Source organism: Odocoileus virginianus, unplaced genomic scaffold, assembly GCF_023699985.2.
Source record: "Odocoileus virginianus isolate 20LAN1187 ecotype Illinois unplaced genomic scaffold, Ovbor_1.2 Unplaced_Contig_2, whole genome shotgun sequence".
NCBI lineage: Eukaryota > Metazoa > Chordata > Mammalia > Artiodactyla > Cervidae > Odocoileus > Odocoileus virginianus.
In genome coordinates, this window is record NW_027224319.1 from 4,671,639 (window position 1) to 4,692,998 (window position 21,360).

At 57.0% G+C, this 21,360-nt stretch overlaps 2 protein-coding genes and 1 long non-coding RNA gene across 3 annotated transcripts in view; 1 reads left to right on the plus strand and 2 right to left on the minus strand.

Annotated features, from left to right (window-relative positions):
• Positions 1-19,031, plus strand: part of PTPN23 (protein tyrosine phosphatase non-receptor type 23) — a 22,673-nt gene extending 3,642 nt beyond the window's left edge. The window contains exons 2-25 of the mRNA XM_020916024.2: positions 3,321-3,395; positions 11,243-11,370; positions 11,531-11,607; positions 12,069-12,118; positions 12,211-12,342; positions 12,534-12,614; positions 12,701-12,832; positions 12,911-12,958; positions 13,226-13,282; positions 13,366-13,424; positions 13,582-13,661; positions 13,770-13,884; positions 13,971-14,036; positions 14,324-14,469; positions 14,613-14,924; positions 15,002-15,156; positions 15,239-15,390; positions 15,476-15,655; positions 15,742-17,446; positions 17,522-17,706; positions 17,789-17,893; positions 17,964-18,102; positions 18,180-18,293; positions 18,363-19,031. Of these exons, the coding sequence (XP_020771683.1) occupies positions 3,321-3,395; positions 11,243-11,370; positions 11,531-11,607; positions 12,069-12,118; positions 12,211-12,342; positions 12,534-12,614; positions 12,701-12,832; positions 12,911-12,958; positions 13,226-13,282; positions 13,366-13,424; positions 13,582-13,661; positions 13,770-13,884; positions 13,971-14,036; positions 14,324-14,469; positions 14,613-14,924; positions 15,002-15,156; positions 15,239-15,390; positions 15,476-15,655; positions 15,742-17,446; positions 17,522-17,706; positions 17,789-17,893; positions 17,964-18,102; positions 18,180-18,293; positions 18,363-18,842 (4,773 nt within the window). The 3' untranslated portion in view covers positions 18,843-19,031. The remainder of the gene's footprint in view (positions 1-3,320; positions 3,396-11,242; positions 11,371-11,530; positions 11,608-12,068; positions 12,119-12,210; positions 12,343-12,533; positions 12,615-12,700; positions 12,833-12,910; positions 12,959-13,225; positions 13,283-13,365; positions 13,425-13,581; positions 13,662-13,769; positions 13,885-13,970; positions 14,037-14,323; positions 14,470-14,612; positions 14,925-15,001; positions 15,157-15,238; positions 15,391-15,475; positions 15,656-15,741; positions 17,447-17,521; positions 17,707-17,788; positions 17,894-17,963; positions 18,103-18,179; positions 18,294-18,362) is intronic.
• Positions 9,091-14,672, minus strand: LOC139033777 (uncharacterized). Its single transcript, XR_011486252.1, has 3 exons — positions 14,589-14,672; positions 14,304-14,491; positions 9,091-14,082 (listed from the first exon to the last, which is right to left on the minus strand). It is a non-coding gene; the product is annotated as an uncharacterized lncRNA (long non-coding RNA).
• Positions 19,032-19,306: 275 nt separating the features above from the next.
• Positions 19,307-21,360, minus strand: part of SCAP (SREBF chaperone) — a 97,947-nt gene continuing 95,893 nt past the window's right edge. The window contains exons 19-23 of the mRNA XM_020916028.2: positions 21,072-21,154; positions 20,805-20,971; positions 20,172-20,252; positions 19,778-19,984; positions 19,307-19,700 (exon numbers count right to left, since the gene is read on the minus strand). Of these exons, the coding sequence (XP_020771687.1) occupies positions 19,455-19,700; positions 19,778-19,984; positions 20,172-20,252; positions 20,805-20,971; positions 21,072-21,154 (784 nt within the window). The 3' untranslated portion in view covers positions 19,307-19,454. The remainder of the gene's footprint in view (positions 19,701-19,777; positions 19,985-20,171; positions 20,253-20,804; positions 20,972-21,071; positions 21,155-21,360) is intronic.

The following is a 21,360-nucleotide window of genomic DNA, read 5'->3' on the forward strand; positions in this document are numbered from 1 at the left end:
ATTGGTCTGATGTGTGGTCAAGAATATGGGCTCTGGAGCCCAGATGCCGGGCTTTGGGTCGGTGCTCCGTCGGTGATCAGTGCTGTGACCTTGGCAAGCATCTTACCTTCCTCGCCTCAGTTTGCTCAGCTGTAGAATGCTGGTGACAATGCCGTCTACCTTTGGGTTGTTCTTAGGGCCGAGTGACTTACTAGGCGCTTGGCAAGTGTCCGGCCCGTGGGCAGGAGCTCAGTGTTAGCTGCAGATCCTGGAGGAGAAATGAGGCAGGTAGACGGTCTCCTTCAGGGACGGTTTGCTGCGATCAGAGGCGTCATCCCTCGCTCCTTCTCCACTGTGTGACCGCTGGGCCAGGTGTTGCCAGCGATGGCAGCTGAAGCCTTGGTTCTAGGACTCTCAGATGTCACTCAGATCCCTCCTGCCTCTGTCCCACAGGGCCTCTGGGCTCCACTTGCACTGTCGCCTCGGGGTGAGCAAACAGAAGCCTCCTGTGAAAAGGGAGCTAATCGGAGAAAGAACGTGTTACCATTTAGATAGTCAAGTTTTACCCTATAGCCAAGGCCACATTTTTTGTCTGTGAATTGGGGGACAGGCGGGGTGAAGGATTGGCTAAATCACAGCGAGGATTATAAACCAAGAGCCCATAAATGGGCTTCAACGTGTCTGTGAACCCCCTGAACATGTTGGTAAATTCTTGTGTTTATGCATAGATGAATATTTGTAGGGAGATTGTTTCATGGCTTTTATCATGTTCTCAAAGGATCCAACAAGAGGCTAAGAAATGATAATGTAAGGAAAGTGTTGTTTTAGGTATCATTTAGCTCAGCAACTCATTTTTCTTTTTTTGGGCCACATCGCTTGGCCTGCGAGACCTCAGCTCCCTGATCAGGGCCTGAACCTGGGCCACAGCAGTGAGAGTGCCAAGTCCTAACCGCCAGACCACCCAGGAGTTCCCTCAGCAACTCTTAAAACATTCGTTTTCCAGATTTCAGACATACAGAAAAGTCAAAAGAATAATGCAGTGCTCGCCCAAATTCTCCCTATTAATTTTGATAGTGGGGCTTCCCTGGTGGCTCAGTGGTAGAGAATCCGCCTGCCAATGCAGGAGATGCGAGTTTGATCCCTGGGTCAGGAAGACCCCCCTGGAGAAGGAAATGGCAACCCACCTCAGTATTCTTGCCTGAAAAATGCCATGGACAGAGGAGCCTGGTGGGCTACAGTCCATGCGGTCATGCAAAAAAGAGTCAGACATGACTTAGCGACTAAACAACAACAGTGGTAATAGTTCCATTACACCATATTTGTGTTCTTTCTCTCTGTACACACACACACATATACCCCATGAACCTTGAAAGTAAGTTGTACACATCTCAGCACGTCCTAAGAGGATTTTCTTCTGTATAACTGTACACCTTAGAAAATCCACAAAAATTGTCTACTATGTTTTATATTTAAATTTCACCTGTTATCTTCAGACATCTTTTATAACTGTTTTCTTCTAAACTCAGATCCAGTCACGGTTCTCAGAGTATTTAGTTGTTCCTTTTTCTTTAAATCTCTTTTAATCTACAACAGTCTCCTCCCCTCTCTCCCCTTAACCATACCTGTCTCTCAAGGAGACTGGATAATTGTTGGGTAAATTGTCACATCGTCTCAAGTTTTTGAGTGTCTCCTTTGGTATTATTCAGTCTGTTCATCCATCCTGGGCATTTCCCGTAAAGGCAGCCCCGATAGACTCATTGTTTGGGGTGAGGGTGGTCACTGACATGACCCTGCTGGAGGCACTTTCCGAATGTGGGGAGAGCAGCAGCTGATGCTGAAGGAAGTGACATTGTAGCTGAGTCTCAGCAGAGACCGTGGCGGGGGCAACATGTGGAGAAGCGTTGAGACCTGAGAGCGGGCGTTTCAGAGTGCTGCTGGCTGGGCGTCCCTGGGAGCTGAAGGCTATTGGGAGCAGACTGAAGGACCGTGAACTCTGGTCTGAGATTAGATTTGGTCCCGGAGGTTTGGGGAAGCACTCTTGTACACATTCTTCTCAGATTACATTTGTTTTTCCTTTAGATTACAGCTTTCTCCATAATCTCCCTGTCCTGAGAGAAGCAAGCTGGGCTTTATTTTTTTTCCCCCAAGGAGTGCGTGTGTTTCAGAAGAATATAAAGTCAGGAGTCACACTGGAGTCATGTTAGATGAATCTGATCGCCGGATGAGGTGGATTTGAAGCGGTGGGGTGTCCGGGCCAGAGGTGGGTGGGGGAGAGCGAACTGGCAGGAGGTAAACCAGTGGAAGGGGGTCGGGGTCAGGGATGGGAGCTGTGGCCAGATGGGGCTGAAGGAAGCCCAGGAGTCGCTTCCCTCTGCCTGTCCCTCCTCTCGCTTCCCTGCCAGGCGGCTAACGCGGTCACCCGGCCTGCCAGGTTCCCGGGGGCCCACTCCGCGGCCACGCGCCACAGTTCTGGGAAGGGCCAGGGAGACGGCTGGGCCGCGGCGCGGTGTGAGTGCGCCGCTGGAGAGCGGGCCGCCCCGTCCCTTCTCCGCCTCGCAGACCTCGGCTGGGGCCTTAAGGGGCCTTGGGAGGTGGGGGTCGGTGCCCTGAGCGCGTGCGGGGTGACGGGTCTGGGCCCCCAGACTGCCGACCCGGACGCCGGCTCCTCCAGCAGGAGCGGGGGAGCCGCCACGACGAGCTGGTCTTGGTGGTCCAGGCTGGCGGCTGTGCCGCCTGCGTCGGCCCTGTCTGTCGTGGCGCCTCTGATGTGGGAGTGACCTCCCCTCCTCCCTCCCCTGGGTCGTCCCCGTCACACCTCACAGGCCTTTGCTCACCGGGGAGGGCGCTTATTTCTGTGGCGCGCTTTCCCCGGAAGGGCGGGCTGGGGAGGCGGCTTCGCGCTCCCCCCTCCCGTGATTCTCTCTCCTACATTTGCTACATTTGATCCCGGGCCTCAGCAGGGCGCCAGACACAAGGGAGGCTTGAACTTGGGGCCCATTTACGAATGCTTGGTGGGATCCCACTTCAGCTGACTGATTCCCCGGCTCCCTGAGCTGGCCCAGTGCTGGGCTTGGTAGGGAGGACGGCAGCATGATGGGGCCAGCCGGGGGATCCCAGCCAGGCTGTGCAGGCGTGTTTTCCATTTTGCTCAAAAAGGAGGCTGCTCCAGGACGTGTCTTGGCGCCGCCTTGCTCCGGAGGCAGGAGATGAGATGGTGGTAGTGGGTCTGGACTCCATCCTGAGCCGTGGCTGGTGCTTGCCGAGGACTCCGAGGGCAGAAGCAGGAGCAGGAAAGATGCTCTCTCCCTGGTTTACAGCCTCCTCTCTGTCTCTCTCTCTAGTTTGTCCTGAAGAATTATGGAGAGAATCCAGAAGCCTACAATGAGGAACTGAAGAAACTGGAGTTGCTCAGACAGGTAGGAGGACAGTACTTTTACACAGTGTGAGCAAAATTGGTTTGGGAGATAAAACTGTTCATATTTAAATTCAATAATTTTTCCTCTGTAAAAGCAAAACTAATGATGGAAAATATATAAATTGTTGTCATTGCTGAGTCGTATCCAAGTCTTTGGGACCACGTGGATTGCATCATGCCTTCACTGTCTCCCGAGGGATGCTCGAACTCATGTCCTTTGAGTCGATAATACCATTCAGCCATCTCATGCTGTCTGCGTCCTTCTTTTTCTGCCTGCAGTCTTTCCCAGGGTCAGAGTATTTGCAGTGAGTTGGCTCTTTGCATCAGGTGGCCAAATTTTTAGATTCAATGTCAGCAACAGTATTTCCAGTGAATATTCAGGGTTGCTTTCCAATAGGATTCACTAGTTTGATCTCCTGGATTGATGTTTATTTTGACTAGCTGTATGGGACTGACTTAATTCAATAAATGTACCTTTTTCCCGACCCACAATTTGCCTTGTAAGTTATGATTACAGAGTGCACAGTAGGTTGCACTATGGTGTAGCATAGGTATTTTCCAGTGATCTATTTTCCTTACTTGAGTGTGTGTAGCTGTGTCTTCGGAGAAGGCAGTGGCACCCACTCCAGTACTCTTGCCTGGAAAATCCCATGGACGGAGGAGCCTGGTGGGCTGCAGTCCATGGGGTCGCAAAGAGTCGGACACGACTGAGCGACTTCACTTTCACTTTTCACTTTCATGCACTGGAGAAGGAAATGGCAACCCACTCCAGTGTTCTTGCCTGGAGAATCCCAGGGACGGGGGAGCCTGATGGGCTGCCGTCTATGGGGTCGCACAGAGTCGGACACGACTGAAGCGACTTAGCAGCAGTAGCAGCTGTGTCTTACCCTGTGAACATATCCCTCGTTTCCTCTATGTCTGCTGCTGCTGCTAAGTCACTTCAGTCGTGTCCGACTCTGTGCGACCCCATAGACGGCAGCCCATCGGGCTCCCCTGTCCCGGCAGGAGCACTGGAGTGGGGTGCCATTGCCTTCCCGGTCCTCTAGGTCTACCTCTGGTGAAATAAGCTTGTTTTCTATGAGTGACAATTGGCATGCCTTTTGCCACATAGTTCCTGTGTATCAGTTTTCAGACATCCCCTCTTGTGGTTGTCTGGTGATGGGTCCTTTTCTCTGTCTTAGTTCACTTTGTAACATTGTGTCTTAGTCTGTGTATGTTACCAATGGCACCGTTTCATTTTGGGTCGGGGGTGGGGGCTGATATTATTACATTGTAAAGCTCTACTGCATGTTTTTTTCCTGCAGGCCCTTGTGCTTGAAAATTTTGCTTCTGTCCATGTCTCAGTTATTCTGTTGCTTCAGGAAAGGACACCATCCTCGGGTGTTTTGATCAGTGGTTGTCCCACATGTGGACCTGCCAGATCATGTAAACCGCTGTCAATTTCCTCCCTTAGGAGCCCTCCTTCCAGGTCTTCATAGTGCCTGCTGCCAGTTTCCATTTCTCCCCACATCTTTGGGGCCGTCATTTTCTCCCTGCTCTCTCCCAGTTTTACTGTCAGTAGTCTTTTTGTTGATGTCCATTCTGAATGGCCGAGGTGGTGTTCCCCATTGTAGTTTTCATGTGAATTTTCCTGCTGATTAGCAATGCAGAGGCAGTGTTCCTAAGCTGTCGTTTAAAAAAGTCCCAGTACAATTTGTACCTGGTGAACAGGAGCTCTGGAAAGTGGGCCCCTTTTTGAATTCTGTTTCCATTACCCACCCCAGGACGTGTCACTGAGAACCCGGCAAGCCTTGAAAATGAATCCTGAGTGTTCCAAATCACTGATTTCAAGCTGCTGTTACAGGAAATGGCCACAAGACGGCAGCACTTTTCCTGCCCAACTGGTGACTCTGGCAACGGGAGCCTTAGAGAAAGACCTGCTCCTGGGCCGTTAGAGGGGGGTGTCCCAAAAAACCCTGAAGGGCTGGGGTCCCTTGCTTCTTCCCCCTCACCTTTAACCCTCCAGACACGTCCCATCCCCTGGAATCAAGGTGCTCTTAGGTGGTGGTGTTCATGGGTGGGCTGTCTCAGGATGGAGGCCGGAGGCGGCCTGGAGGTGTTCTTTGAACCCAGAGGTTCCACCATCCTTTGGGAGCGTCTGGCTTGGTTTGAGTGCTTGAGGGCCCAGCTGGATCTGCAGATGGTGGTCCTATCCTGAGGGTTCAGGCCCTCCAGGAGCAGACCCGGGGCTCATCATCTGGCATGTCCTACCCAGCTCCCCCGGCCAGCCACGCAGTCCCACCTTGATCGAAAGGCTGCCCAGCCACACCTTGTCACCTAGGCTCAAAGGCCTTGTAGTAAACTCTTTTTGTCATTTAATTCTTTATTTGATATTTCATTTGGAGCTGATCAATGCATAGAGTATTTCTGACATTATATTTACTATTGGTTCAGTTCAGTCGCTTATTATTGGTTAAGTGTACCTAAATGAGGTAGCCAGATACATGCACCTATTTTTTACTTTCTACTCGTTCATTGCCTTTGTGTGTTATGATTCCAGAGTGCGGAATAGGTTGCCCATTGCTGTAGCATGAGACTTTTTCCCGATGATCTATTTTCCCTAGTTGAGTATGTGTAACTGTGTCTTACCCTTTGAATTTATTCCTTGTTTCCTCTTTGCCTTTGGTAAAATCAGTTTGTTTTTTATGTGAGAAAATCTGCGTGCCTTTTGTGGCATAGTTACTGTGCCTCAGTTTTCAGACATCAGCTCTTGTGGTTGTACTGTGATGGGTTCCTCTGGCTTTCTTAGGGCACTTTGTAACATTATGTCTTGGTCTGTGTATGATGTTACCAATGGCCCGGTTTCATTATTGGGGGGAAGGAGTGTTGGGGGCTGATATTATTGCACTGTAAAGCTGTACTAATTTTTTTTTCCCAGGCCCTTGTGCTTGGAAATTTTGCTTTCTCCCATGTCCCATTATTCTTACTATTGCTTCAGGCAAGGACACCATCCAAGGGTGTTTCTCATCGATGGTTGTCTCCTTGATATCCAGCCACGTGTGGGCCTGCCGGAGTTAACAGCTGTTTGTTTCCGCCCTTAAGGACCCTCCTTCCGGGTTTTCATAGTGCCTGCTTGCCAGTTTCCATTTCTCCCCACATCTCTGGGGTCTTTCGTTTTCTCCCTGCTCTCTCCCAGTTTTTCTGTCAGTAGTCTTTTTGTTGATGTACATTCTTAGCGGGAGAGGGGGTACCCTGTTGTAGTTTTCCTGTGAATTTTCCTGCTGATTAGCGATGCAGAGGCAGTGTTCCTAGGGTGTCATTTAAAAGAGTCCCAGTACAATTTGTACCTGGTGAACAGGAGCTCTGGGAAGTGGGCCCCTTTTTGAATTGTGTTTCGATTACCCACCCCAGGACATTTCTGGAGGGCACGTGTCATTGATAATCCCAGCAGACACAGCACAGGTCTTCAAGCTGCTGTTACAGGGAACGGCCACAAGACGGCAGCACTTCTCCTGCCCAACTGGTTACTCCGGCAAAAAGCCTTAGGGAAAGTCCTGCTCCTGGGCTGTCAAATAGAAGGGGATGTCCCAGAAAAACACCGAAGGGCTGTGGTCGCTTGCCTCTTTCCCCTCACCTTTCACCCTCAAGACACATCCCCCCCCCCCCCCCCCCCGTGGAATCAAGGTGCCTCTCAGTTCAGTCGCTCAGTCGTGTCCGACTCTTTGCAACCCCATGAATCACAGCACGCTAGGCCTCCCTCTCCATCACCAACTCCCGGAGTCCACCCAAACCCATGTCCATTACTTTGCCAACAAAGGTCCATCTAGTCAAGGCTATGGTTTTTCCAGTAGTCATGTATGGATGTGAGAGTTGGACTGTAAAGAAAGCTGAGTGCCAAAGAATTGATGCTTTTGAACTGTGGTGTTGGAGAAGACTCTTGAGAGTCCCTTGGACTGCAAGGAGATCCAACCAGTCCATCCTAAAGGAGATCAGTCCTGGGTGTTCACTGGAAGGACTGATGCTGAAGCTGAAACTCCAGTACTTTGGCCACCTCATGCGAACAGTTGACTCATTGGAAAAGACCCTGATGCTGGGAGGGATTGGGGGCAGGAGGGACGGGGACGACAGAGGATGTATGGCTGGATGGCATCACCGACTCAATGGACATGGGTTTGGGTGGACTCCGGGAGCTGGTGCCTTTAAGTACTGTCATTCCTGGGTGGGCCGAGTCTCGGGATGGAGGCTGGAGGCGGGGTGTCCAGCACAAGGCGGTAACCTGGAGGTCCTCTTTCAGCTCAGAGGCTCTACCATCCTTTGGGAGCGCCTGCTCGGTTTAAGTGCTTGAGGGCCCAGCTGGTTCTGCAGATGGTCCCATCCAGAGGGTTCAGGCCCTCCGGGGCAGACTGGGGGCTCATTGGCTGACTTGTCCTCCCTCGGTACCCCAGCCAGCCATGCAGTCCCGCCCAGACCCAGGCATGTGACAGCCACAGCTTGTCACCGAGGCCTGAAATCCTTGTAGTAGACTCTTTTTGTCATTTAGTTCTTTTTTTATTTGATGTTTCATTTGGAGCTGATCAATGCATAGAATATTTTTAACGTTGTATTTTTTATTGGTTAAGTGTACCTAAATGAGGTAGCCGGATACATGCAGCTGTTTTCTACTTCCCACTCATCCATTGCCTTTGTACGTTGTGATTCCGCAGTGTGGAATAGGTTGCCCCTTGCTATAGCATGAGTCTTTTTTCGGGTAATCTATTTTCCCTACTCGAGGGTTGTACCTGTGTCTTATCCTTTGAATTTACCCCTCGTTTCCTATCCCTCTGCATCTGTGTGAGAATCTGCCTGCGTTTTGTCACATAGTTCCTGTTATCAGTTTTGAGATATCACGTCTTGTGGTTATCCTGTGATGGGTCCCTGTTTCTTTCTTCGTTCACTTTGTAACGTTGTGTGTGGTCTCTGTATGGTGATACCAGTGGCCCAAATTCTTTTTTTTTTCTGCAGGTGGGCAGGGGCTGATATTATTACATTGCAAAGTTGTGCTGCATTTTTTTTTCCATTTATTTTTATTAGTTGGAGGCTAATTACTTTACATCATTACAGTAGTTTTTGTCATACATTGAAATGAATTAGCCATGGATTGAAACATGTGTATTATCTAGGGTGAAACAGATCACCAGCCCAGGTTGGATGCATGAGACAAGTGCTCGGGCCTGGTGCACTGGGAAGACCCAGAGGGATCGGGTGGAGAGGGAGGTGGGAGGGGGGACCGGGATGGGGAATACATGTGCTGCATTTTTTTTTTGTCCAGTATTTTTACATTCTTTTTGTCATTTTGTTCTATTTTAAATTTCATTTCAAACTTATCAGTGCATAGAGGATATTTTTAATGTTATGTTTATTTTTCCTGAGCTCTGGCTGATTGATGTAGTGCCATACATATATGTTTTTTCTTCCCCTGGATTATTTTTTTCGCACACTATTATTACAAATTCTGGAGTAGGTTCCCCCGTGCTGATGTGGAGTTACTGGGCTGTCCAGAGTGGACCAGGTTCTCCATCCACAGGGCTTGCTCTCTTTCTGGCATATATTTCCCAGCTGCCTCACGCCCAGTGCTCTCCCACTTGGGAACCCTCACCTGCTCCGGTTGTGGTGATGTGTGACCCAGTACAGGTTACCGTGGCCTCACGGGGATAGAGCAGGCAGTTGTTTCAGGTTGGTTTGTTTTAATGCAGTTTTATTCTCTCTGAGTTCATTTACAATTGTGTATGTGCTTGAGATAAAAGAAACATGATCCACACATGCATATACATATATCAGTTCTTTTTCTCATTCTTTTTTCATATACATCATCACAGAGTGGTTAAATTTGTTTAGTAAGTCAATAGTAGGTGTTTGGCAAGTTCATTTGCATCCAGTTTTTTATCTGTAAGTGATATTATAGAAAATTTTTCTTTCCATATCTGACTTAGTGTTATCATCTCCAGATCCATCCAGGTTGCTGCCAGTGACACTTTTGCATTCTTTTTTATGGCTAGTAGTCCATTGTGTGTATGTAGCTGACCTTCTGTATCAGCTTCTGTGTGGCTGTAGTTTTTGGATGCTTGCATCCTTTCCTGTTGTAAACAGTGTCCCGGTGAATGTTGGGGTGCACGTGTCTTTTGAAGGGTGGTGTCTCTGCATTATTCCTAGGAGTGAATTGCCGCATGGGTTGGTCGCTTGTTTCTGTTCGTGAACCCACATCTGTCGCATTCTCCATGGTGGCTCTTAGCAGTTTTCATTCCCATAGCAGTGTAGGGTGGTTCCCTTTTCTCCATGGCTCTCCAGCATTTACTGTTTGTAGACTTTGTGCTGAGTGCTGAAAGATGATACCTCATCATCATTTTGATTTGCACTTCTCTTAAGAATTAGGAGTGGTAAAGGTATTTTTATGTGCGTTTTTACTTCCTAAGGATGAGTAAGATTTACTTTGGAAATTTTCTTTTGAAAGCATTGCTAACGAATTCTTACCTACTGCTATTTCTAGAGCATAGGTGTCTTTTTGAGCCTCACAGGCCTTGTGAATATTATGTGTTCTTAAGCACAGGTTTTCCAGTTGTTACCAGAAGTGGCCACAAGATGGCAGCATGTCTTCAGACCCACCTTTAGTCGCTGGAGCAGCATAGCCTCTGGAGAGTTGGGTTCACGGTTGTAATTAAGAGTGCAAAGCGCACAAAGAAACCCGCGAGGGCTTGTGTCTCACTACTGCCTGCTCATCCTTCACCCACCAGTCAGACTTAACCCCAGAGAGGTGCTTGCTGGGGTGCTGCCAAACGTCTGTGGATGAACTTGAAGGAAGGAGGCTAGAAGTGGGAACCCCACCAGGGGACATGAAGAAAGGGTGACTTTTCACAGCTCTTGAACCCCAGAATGTCCGCCAGTTTTGGGGTGCTGTAGACTTGCAGTAGCTATGGGATGGCCGGCCTGGATCTGGAGTTTGGGGGCCGGTGGAGGGGCCTAGTCACCACAGATCCAAGGGAGGCTCCTTGGCTGCCCAGACTCCCCAGCTCCCTCAGCCCTGGGACCCAAGCCTGCTCAGGCTGTGAGGATGTGACAGCACCTCAGGTCACAGAGGCCCAAGGGGACTACTGCAGGCCTTTCTTCCTCTATTTCTTTGTTTAAAAAGCTCATATATACGTGTAGGGGATTGATTGCAGTGTTGTTCTAGGTGTACAGCAACCTGATTCTTTATATTTCCTGTTCTGACATTTGAGGAGAGAGTTTACTGTTTCCCCCCAAGTGGGACTAGCTTCATTGATGACTATAAAAATGAAAAATCGTTAATGTAGAATACATAACCAATATAATATAATCAAAGATGTCCCTGTATGTATATGGACAGAGTAAGATATACTAGTTAAGCCTGACTATCCAGGGATCACTTACCTCTTTGGTATGTAACTATCTAGATTTTTTTCACTATGTATAACTAGTTGGATCTATTTCTGTATTATTTTCAGCAGTGAAATTATGTTGCTTATCTGTTAGATGCTTTCTCCTCTCTAACAGTAAATGTGTTATGGACATGTTGACATGTCAGTAGAGAGCCTTGTCTTCAGTTTTCATGGCTATTGTATCTCATATTTTTAGATACAGAAATACGGGTCATTTTAATACATTAAAAATTTTAATGCATGTTTTAAACTACTTCCTGGAAAAGTGGAACCGATTTGGGGGAAGCATCCTGGCTGGTGGGACGCTTGTTCAGTGACTTCCTTTGGATTTCTCACGCTGCACAGTCCCCCAGCTCCGACGTGTCTGTCCGGGCATTTGTGGGCACACAGGCCTGTCTCCTGCTCAAATGACGGTCGGCCTCCTCTCACCCTCCTGCAGAATGCCGTCCGTGTCCCACGTGACTTCGAGGGCTGCAGTGTCCTCCGCAAGTACCTGGGCCAGCTCCACTACCTGCAGAGTCGGGTCCCCATGGGCTCAGGCCAGGAGGCCGCCGTTTCTGTCACCTGGTGAGGGCGGGCGGGCAGAGCTGGGGGAGCCTGGAGGGTGCCCCTCTCCCCCCCTCCCCGTCCCCTTGCTATAGAGGATGGGGAGCTGCTTGGGGTGGTTCTCCCCAGCCCCCTTCCCTCCACCAGCTGCCCCCTCACAGCTGTGGTGGCCTGTCCCCAGGACGGAGATCTTCTCCGGGAAGCCGGTGGCCCACGAGGACATCAAGTACGAACAGGCCTGCATTCTTTACAACCTTGGTGAGCCGCCTCGCCCCTTCCCTGGCGCCCTTGCTCCCAGCCCTGCCCGTCTCGGCAGAAGACACCTGGATCCCGACCCTCCCCTGCCTTCCCTCAGCTCCGCCCGCCTCCCGGGCCGCGGGGAGCCCCCTGGTGGGGGAGGCCTGCGAGGCTGCCTGCTCTTGGAGTTCTGCTGTGTGCTCTGGGCACAGAGGTGGCCTCTCCTCTTCGTCTGGATACCCCATCTCCCCCCTGCCACCCCCCTTGTGGCTCAGCTTTGCTTCTGGCGGGAGGAGGCCTAGGCTGGCCTTGCCATCAACCCTGCTGGTGCAGCCTCAGCCTGGGGAGCCGAGGCCTGTGAGGGACTCGTCCCTGCTTGGTGCAGAGCTGGAGCCCCAGATCCACTGGCTCCCCCACCACCACCCCGTCTCACCCTGGGCACCCATGTGGGCAGCCCTGACCCATGTTCTCTGCCTTCCCAGGGGCACTGCACTCCATGCTGGGGGCCATGGACAAGCGGGTGTCTGAGGAGGTGAGGAAGCGGGGCGGGGTGCTGAGTATTCTCAGTTCCAGAGTGAATCCCACCCCCTGGATTGGCTCTGCTTGACACCCGCTCTCCCCCAGGGCATGAAGGTCTCCTGCACCCACTTCCAGTGCGCGGCCGGCGCCTTCTCCTACCTGAGGGAGCACTTCCCCCAGGCCTACAGCGTGGACATGAGCCGGCAGATCCTTACTCTAAACGTCAACCTCATGCTGGTGAGGAGCCGGCCTCGCTGGGGCCGGATGGTGGCGCACCGGTTAGGGAGGGACGAGCCAGGGCCTGGGCTGCGACCTGCTGAGCCCCAGGTGGGGTGGGACAGGAGCTGCTTGGAGGGGAGGCTGGGCGGAGCGGGGTGTGTGTGGCCTGTCCGGATGAGGAAGGACGGCCTCTGCACCCACCGTCCCAGGGCCAGGCGCAGGAGTGCCTCCTGGAGAAGTCCATGCTGGACAACAGGAAGAGCTTCCTGGTGGCGCGCATCAGTGCACAGGTAGGCGGGGGGACGAGGGCCTTCTGGAGACTGGGGCCAGCCCTGGCTTCCCCCAGTCCCCGACCTGAGCCTGTCCTGGCCCCCAGGTGGTGGATTACTACAAAGAGGCCTGCCGCGCCTTGGAGAACCCTGACACCGCCTCGCTGCTGGGTCGGATCCAGAAGGACTGGAAGAAGCTGGTCCAGATGAAGATCTACTACTTTGCGGCTGTGGCTCATGTGAGGGCGCTGTGGGCGCGGGGCGGGGCAGCACCGAGGTGTCACCCCTAAGTAAGCAGGACTGTTTCTTCTGTCCAGCTGCACATGGGGAAGCAGGCGGAGGAGCAGCAGAAGTTTGGGGAGCAGGTGAGTGAGCCGGGGCCAGGAGGGCACTCAGACTGTCCCAGCCCCGTTAGATCCCTGGTGGGGGGTGGGGGGTGGTCCCCTCTGGGTGGGCTGTGGGCAGAGCTGCAAGCGGACACGAACCTTGGTGCTGTTGGCTGGCTGGAACGTGATGGCCGCTCAGCCTCCTGTCTCCTCCGGGCCACCTACTGGTCAGACAGGCTGGGTGGGGCAGGCAGGAGGAGCAGGGTCCACGCGGAAAGCTGGACCAGGCTCTGCTGGCCCCTGCAGGTTGCGTACTTCCAGAGTGCCCTGGATAAGCTCAATGAAGCCATCAAGCTGGCCAAGGTAATGACGGGGGAGAGCCTGGCCGGGCCAAGGGGGTCCTGGGGGGGGCCGTGGTTGTACTGAGCTCCGCTTCTCCCCCACAGGGCCAGCCCGACACCGTGCAGGATGCCCTGCGCTTCGCTATGGACGTCATTGGGGGAAAGTGAGTCTCTGGGGCTCGAGGGGCTCTGGTTTTTTCTCTGCCTGCATTGTTGGGAGGAAGCCACCAGGGCCAGACAGCAGGGGCCCACATGGGGGTGGGGGCGAGGTCCTGGGTCCCTGCTGACCACTCAAGACTCGCCCCCCGCCCCCTACACCAGGTACAATTCTGCCAAGAAGGATAATGATTTCATCTACCATGAGGCCGTTCCGGCGCTGGACACCCTTCAGCCTGTGAAAGGTCTGAAGCTGAGGGGAGCCTGGGATGGGGTAGGGGACGAAGGTGTGGCAGAAAGAGGCAGTCAAGGCTGGGTGGGCCTGGTCTCCATGACTCTCTGCCTCTCCCCAGGTGCCCCCTTGGTGAAGCCCTTGCCAGTGAACCCCACAGACCCTGCTGTTACGGGCCCTGATATCTTCGCCAAACTTGTACCAATGGCAGCACACGAAGCCTCATCGCTATACAGGTGAGTGGACAGACAACCCTGTTAGCCCAGGCTGGGATGTCTCGAGACACACGGGCTGCCAACAAATTGCTGTTCTCTTCCTGCAGTGAGGAGAAGGCCAAGCTGCTCCGGGAGATGATGGCCAAGATTGAGGACAAGAACGAGGTCCTGGAGTGAGTGCCGAGCTGTGGGGGGTGGGGTGGGATCCTCTAGTGCAGCCTGCAGCAGAGTGGGGGAGGGGGTGGTGAAGGGCCAGTGGACAGTCAGCTCCGGGCTCACCCTCCCTGCCCTGGGCCTCGTGTGCATTTCCAGCAGCGCCCAGGGCAGGTTTTGTGCTGGTGGCTGGGACACGGTTGTGCTCTCTGCTAGGACCTTGGACGTTGCTTAATTGGGGGGTGGGGGGGCTCCTTTTATGTGTGAGGGGTTGAGTCCACACCCACCTGGTCCTGTTGCCCCACAGCCAGTTCATGGATTCACTGCAGCTGGATCCTGAGACAGTGGACAACCTCGACGCCTACAACCACATCCCACCCCAGCTCATGGAGAAGTGCGCGGCTCTCAGTGTCCGTCCCGACACCGTCAGGAACCTCGTCCAGTCCATGCAGGGTGAGTATGCTGCTGCTGTCCCCTGTTGGGCAGGGACGGAGGTTTCACCTCTCCTGGCACCTGGCATAGCACCCACCCCCTGGCTGTGAACCAGCACCCCCCGTGCCCCAGGAGCCGACCCCCTCCTCTGTGTCCGCCTGCAGTGCTGTCGGGGGTGTTCACGGACGTGGAGGCCTCCCTGAAGGACATCAGGGACCTCCTGGAGGAGGACGAGGTGCTGGAACATAAGCTGCAGGAGGCGGCGGGCCCGGCGGGGGCCAGCACGGCTGTGTCTAAGGCCGAGCTGGCAGAGGTGAGGCGAGAGTGGGCCAAGTACATGGAGGTCCACGAGAAGGCCTCCTTCACCAACAGCGAGCTGCACCGCGCCATGAACCTGCACGTCGGCAACCTGCGGCTGCTCAGCGGCCCCCTGGACCAGGTGCGGGCTGCCCTGCCCTCGCCGGCCCTCAGCCCAGGTGAGCCCTCCTCTCCCTACGGGGCGGTCTGGGATGGGGTGGGGTGCTCTGGCCTCACTGCCTGCCACCGCTCGCAGAGGACAAGGCAGTGCTGCAGAACCTGAAGCGCATCCTGGCCAAGGTGCAGGAGATGCGGGACCAGCGTGTGTCCCTGGAGCAGCAGCTACGCGAGCTCATCCAGAAGGACGACATCACGGCAGCGCTGGTGACTGCCGACCACTCGGAGATGAAGGTGGGTCGGGCGCAGGCGGCGGGCTGGCTCTTGGCACCCCGCCTCAGGCGGCAAGGCCCTGAGCACCTGTCCTCCCCCACAGAAGCTGTTTGAGGAGCAGCTGAAGAAGTACGACCAGCTGCGGGTGTACCTGGAGCAGAACCTGGCCGCCCAGGACAACGTGCTCCGGGCCCTGACTGAGGCCAACGTGCAGTACGCGGCCGTGCGGCGCGTGCTCGGTGACCTGGACCAGAAGTCAGTGTCCGGCCCTGGGCTTCAGGGCCCGCCTCCCGGGGCCGGGCTGCAGCGGCTCACCTCCCGCCTGCCCTCTGCCCACCAGGTGGAACTCCACGCTGCAGAGCCTGGTGGCCTCCTATGAGGCCTACGAGGACCTGATGAAGAAGTCCCAGGAGGGGAAGGACTTCTACGCAGACTTGGAAAGCAAGGTGGCTGCTCTGCTGGAGCGCACGCAGTCCACCTGCCAGGCTCGCGAGGCGACGCGCCAGCAGCTCCTGGACAGGTGAGTTTGGGGACACCCTGGGCACAGCTGCAGAGCCAGGCCAGGCTGAGGGGGCTGACTCCCCATCTCCATCGCTCACCCCACAGAGAGCTCAAGAAGAAGCCGCCGCCACGGCCCACAGCGCCAAAGCCGCTGCTGCCCCGCAGGGAGGAGGGTGAGGCGATGGAGGCCGGAGACCTGCCTGAGGAGCTGCGCAGTCTGCCCCCCGAGCCCTTCCTGGGGGCCACCGCCGCCCCCCTCCACTTCCCTCCCGGCCCCTTCCCCAGCTCGGCAGGCCCAGGACCCCACTACCTCTCTAGCGCCTTACCACCTGGTACCTATGCAGGCCCCACCCAGATGCTGCAGCCCAGGGCCCCCCAGCCCTCAGGACACCCAGGGGTGGCGGTGGCCCCTGGACCTGCTCTCTACACAGCCCCTGCCTATGCCCCGGAGCTGGGCCTCGTGCCCCAGTCTTCTCCCCAGCACGGCATGGTGAGCAGCCCCTATGGGGGGGTGGGGCCACCCCCTCCGCTTGCTGGCCTCCCCTCAGCGCCCCCTCCCCACTTCTCAGGCCACGAGTTGGCCATGGGGATTCGGCCAGCCACCACCACTGTGGATAGTGTCCAGGCCCCCATCTCCAGCCACACAGCCCCACGGCCAAACCCCACCCCAGCCCCTCCCCAGGCCTGCTTCCCGGGCCCCCCGCCACAGCCGCTGCCCCTGCCCTACACCTACCCGATGGGGCCCAAGCAGCCCCTCACAGCGCCCCCGGCCCAGCACCACTTCCCTCCCGGGGTGCCTGCGGGCTTTCCAGCCCCAAGGATGGCACCCCAGCCTCCCCCTCAGCCCCTTCCACTCCAGCACCCGCACGTCTTCCCGCCCCAGGCTCCAGGCTTGGTGCCTACCCAGGCCCCCTACCCCTTCACCCCTCAGCCTGGGGTCCTGGGGCAGCCATCACCCGCCCTGCACACCCAGCTGTACCCTGGCCCCTCTCAGGACCCTCCGCCCCCGCACTCCGGGGCTCTGCCTTTCCCCAGCGCGGGGCCCCCTCAGCCTCCCCACCCCACCCTGGCCTATGGTCCTGCCCCTGCCCCCAGACCCCTGGGTCCACAGGCGGCCCCTCTCTCCATTCGAGGCCCCCCGCCTGCCATTCAGTCGGCCCCCACTCCCCACCTGGTGCCTTCACCCGCCCCTTCCCCGGGACCGGGCCCCGCGCCTCCACGGCCCCCTGCAGCAGAGCCGCCCCCCTGTCTGCGCCGAGGCACCGCCGCTGCTGACCTGCTGTCCTCCAGCCCCGAGAGCCAGCACGGAGGCCCTCAGCCTCCTGGGGGTGGGCAGCCCCTGCTGCAGCCCACGAAGGTGGACGCGGCTGAGGGCCGGCGGCCACAGGCCCTGCGGCTGATAGAGAGGGATCCCTATGAGCGCCCTGAGAGGCTGCAGCAGTTGCAGCAGGAGCTGGAGGCCTTCCGGGGCCAGCTGGGAACTGCGGGGGCCCTGGACACGGTGTGGCGGGAGCTGCAAGATGCACAGGAGCTCGACGCCCGGGGCCGTTCCATCGCCATCGCCCGCTGCTACTCGCTCAAGAACCGGCGCCAGGATGTCATGCCCTACGACAGTAACCGCGTGGTGCTGCGCTCTGGCAAGGACGACTACATCAACGCCAGCCGCGTGGAGGGGCTCTCACCCTACTGTCCCCCCTTGGTGGCCACCCAGGCCCCCCTGCCTGGCACAGCGGCCGACTTCTGGCTCATGGTGCATGAGCAGAAGGTGTCGGTCATTGTCATGCTGGTGTCAGAGGCCGAGATGGAGAAGGTGAGAGGGAGGGGTTGGGCGGGCGCCGGGCAGGGACCCTGGAACACCAGCCCTAACTACCTGTTTGTGCCTCAGCAAAAGGTGGCACGCTACTTCCCCACCGAGCGGGGCCAGCCCATGGTGCACGGGGCCCTGAACCTGGCCCTTAGCAGCGTCCGCGCCACCGAGACGCATGTGGAGCGGGTGCTGAGCCTGCAGTTTCGCGACCAGAGCCTCAAGCGCTCTCTTGTGCACCTGCACTTCCCGGCGTGGCCCGAGCTGTGCGTCTGCTGCCTGGGGTGGCGGGAGGGGCGCTGCTGGCTCCGACCAGCTCTGGCTCAGAGAGCCCCATCCCCCCTGCAGAGGCCTGCCTGACAGCCCCAGCCACCTGCTGCGCTTCATCCAGGAGGTGCACGCCCACTACCTGCATCAGCGCCCGCTGCACACACCCATTGTCGTCCACTGCAGGTAGGTGCGGGCAGCTCCCAGGGCTCCTCGGGGGCCTGGGGGCCGGCCTGACCCCGTCTTCCGGCCTCAGCTCGGGAGTGGGCCGCACGGGGGCCTTCGCGCTGCTCTACGCGGCCGTGCAGGAGGTGGAGGCTGGAAGCGGGATCCCCCAGCTGCCCCAGCTGGTGAGGTGCATGCGGCAGCAGAGGAAGCACATGCTGCAGGAGAAGGTGAGGTTCAGCGGGCAGGCATGCGCCCTCCCCCCGGGGGGACAGCCCCCAGCTCACCAGCCCTTGTACCCCCGCAGCTACACCTCAAGTTCTGCCATGAGGCAGTGGTGAGACACGTGGAGCAGGTGCTACAGCGCCACGGCGTGCCCCCTCCCAGCAAGCCCATGGCCGGCACCACTATCGCCCAGAAGGTAAGGGGGGCCCCTCCCAGGGGCTCTGGGCACTGCACGCACCCTCTTCACCCGCTCGTGTCTCCTCAGAATCACCTTCCTCAGGACTCCCAGGACCTGGTCCTCGGCGGGGATGTGCCCATCAGCTCCATCCAGGCCACGATCGCCAAGCTCAGCATCCGGCCTCCTGGGGGTATGGACTCCCCGGTGGCCAGTCTGCCAGGCCCTGTGGAGCCCCCCGGCCCGCCGCCCCCTAGCCTCCCAGAGTCCACCCAACTCCCCTCCTCCTCCCCACCCCCCCTTTCTTCTCCTCTGCCCGAGGCCCCCCAGCCTGAGGAGGAGCAGCCGGTCCCTGAGGCCCCCAGCCTGGGGCCGCCCTCCTCCTCCTTGGAGCTGCTGGCCTCCCTCACGCCCGAGGCCTTCTCCCTGGACGGCTCCCTGCGGGGTAAGCAGCGCATGAGCAAGCAGGACTTCCTGCAGGCCCACAACGGGCAGGGGCTGCGGGCCGCACGGCCCACCGACGACCCCCTCAGCCTCCTGGACCCGCTCTGGACGCTCAACAAGACCTGACCAGGCGCGCCCGCCTGGTCCTCTCACTACATCGTCACCTGGGTCTGTCTCTCTCTCATTCCTGCTGCCTTCAGCCCTGCCTGGCCCGGCCCGCACTTCTGTGGGGTAGCAGGACTTGGGTCAGGCTCCACTCCTCTGTGGGACCTGTTTTTCAGCTCTTTGCTATCGAATAAACAAACCTGTTCTGTGGCTGGTGTCTGCCCATTGCTGCTCCTGGGAGGCCACCCTGGTTTCCACGCTCCAACCTGCTTACTCAAGGAACGTCTAGAGCTGGCGCCAAGTTCCGCCCCCTCCCCCCGCCCCGACCTTGTAACTGTCCTGTGACTTCATGTGGTTCCTGGCAGGAGCCGCTCTGAGCTGAGCAAGGTCTAACCCAGTTCTGCACTTCAGGCACCAGGAGGGTGTGAGTGATGGCAGAGCTCATCCAAGGGAAGACACAAGGGGCTCAAAACGCCCCTGGCTGATGTCATTTAAAAAAAAAGGTTTAATATTACAGTCATGAGGCAGGACGGGACAGTCAGAAGCAGCTTTCCCAAGACTCAGCATCCCCCCAGTCCAGGCCCAGTGCGCTGCCCACCAAGCTCCCCAGGCAGGGGGCGGGGAGGCCCACCCTCAGTCCAGCTTCTCCAGCACGGACGGCACGTACACCAGGCTGAGCTCGCTGCCAAAGTTGCAGACGATGGCGGCGTTGTCCAGCACCAGGATCTGGCGGGCCGGCTGGGCCTCACTGTTCTTGCCCAGGTAGACTGTCTGTAACAGGTCCCCGTAGTTTAGGTCCCAAAAGGAAACACAGCCCTGGCCGCCGGTCACCAGCAGGTTGTCTGAGATAACACCCAAGCTTGCGCCACAGCCCAGGTCCTGGAGACAAGGAGAGGACAGGCTCGGCGTCTGGGGCCCTTCCCGACAGCCCGAGGCCCCGTGGTGCCCACACCCACCTGCTGGATGGAGTAGAGCTTGATGCCCGTGCTGCGGTCCCAGATGCTGATGAGGTCGTCCAGGCCACTGCTGATGACGCACGAGGTGGTGCAGGTGAGGGAGGTGACGTCCCCACGGTGAGCGAACATGTGGCTGACCCGGCTGCCAGTCAGCACGTCCCACAGGCAGATGGCCCCGTCCTGGCCCCCACTGGCCAGCACCATGGTCTGCGGGAGCAGGTGGGGCCTGGTCACTGTGGAGAACCACCTCTGTGCCCAAGGAGTCCTAGTGCCCGGGCGGGAGGGAACCTTTGCCTGCCTCTGAGGCCCTGGGGACCAGTGCCCAGGAGTCAGAAGCAAGACCGTGCTGTGCTGGGTCTGGCTCAATGCCCCCACACCCACCCATGGCCCTCACCTGGTCAATGTACACGGTCGTGATGGCCCCCGAGTGGCCCTGCAGGGTGAAGAGGCAGCACGAATCCTCCAGACGGAACACCTGTGGCAGAGAGAGGCCTCAGGTGCTGGGCTCCTTGGGGTTTTCTTAATTAGAGGATAACTGCTTCACAACATTGCGTTAGTCTCTGCTTGTGTTAGTCAGCTGAGTATACACAGCTCCCCTCCTTTCTGTACCCCCCACCCCCCGAGGTCCCCACCGAGCACGGGCTGAGCACCTTGTGTTACACAACAGCTCCCCACTAACTAGCTATTTCCCACACAGTAGTGTGCGCATGGCAATGCTACTCTCTCAGCTCATCCCTCCTCCTTCCCCAGATCTGTCCACAGGTCTGTTCTCTATGGCTGCGTCTCTATTCCTTCCTTCCCTGAAAATAGATTTATCAGTACTATTTTTCTGGATTCCACATATATGTGTGATTATGTGATACTCATTTTCCTCTGATTTCTCTGGGTTTTTCCAAATCACACTTTGGTCAGAATTCCCTTCCACAGTTCATCCAAGACACCCCCAGCCTCTCCCTGACTGACCCCAGATGCCCCACCACCCCTGTGCTGGGCCACCCCGTGCCCAAGAGACCGTGCCAACATGTACCCTCAGCGTGTGGTCCTGGCTCCCAGTCACAAGGCGCCCGGCAGCTGCCTTCAGGGCTGTGATGGGCTTCTGGTGTGCACAGGGCACAGTGTGGGTCAGGTGGCAAGCCACCTTGTCACCGCTGCTGTACACGGGGGAGGCGGGGGAGCTGCCCCGCCCCGGGGCCCCTGCGGACAACAGGCCAGGTGAGGGGCCTCTGAGGGGACACCTGCAGCGGCCCCGCGCTCCACCCCTAGGTGAGGCCCCTGGCCTGCCCAGGTTCCTGACCTCGGAACTGCAGGGGGCTGAGGGCAGTGTGGGTCTCCAAGGAGAAGAAATCAAGGGAGCCGTTGAGCCGGGCGGCCACAATCCTGAAAGACAAGAGCGGCTGCCAGGGGGCTCGCCCTCAGAGCCCCTGGCCGTGGGGCTGAGCGCCATGGGCCTCGACAGGCCCGTCCCACCGGCTGGGGAGCAGTGGGGCCGTGAGGGACTCGGCCAAGACAGAAGCACAGGTGCATGGACCAGGTGCAGAGCAGGAGGGCCCCTGCTGCAACGCCGGCGTCACCCTCTGGGCCTC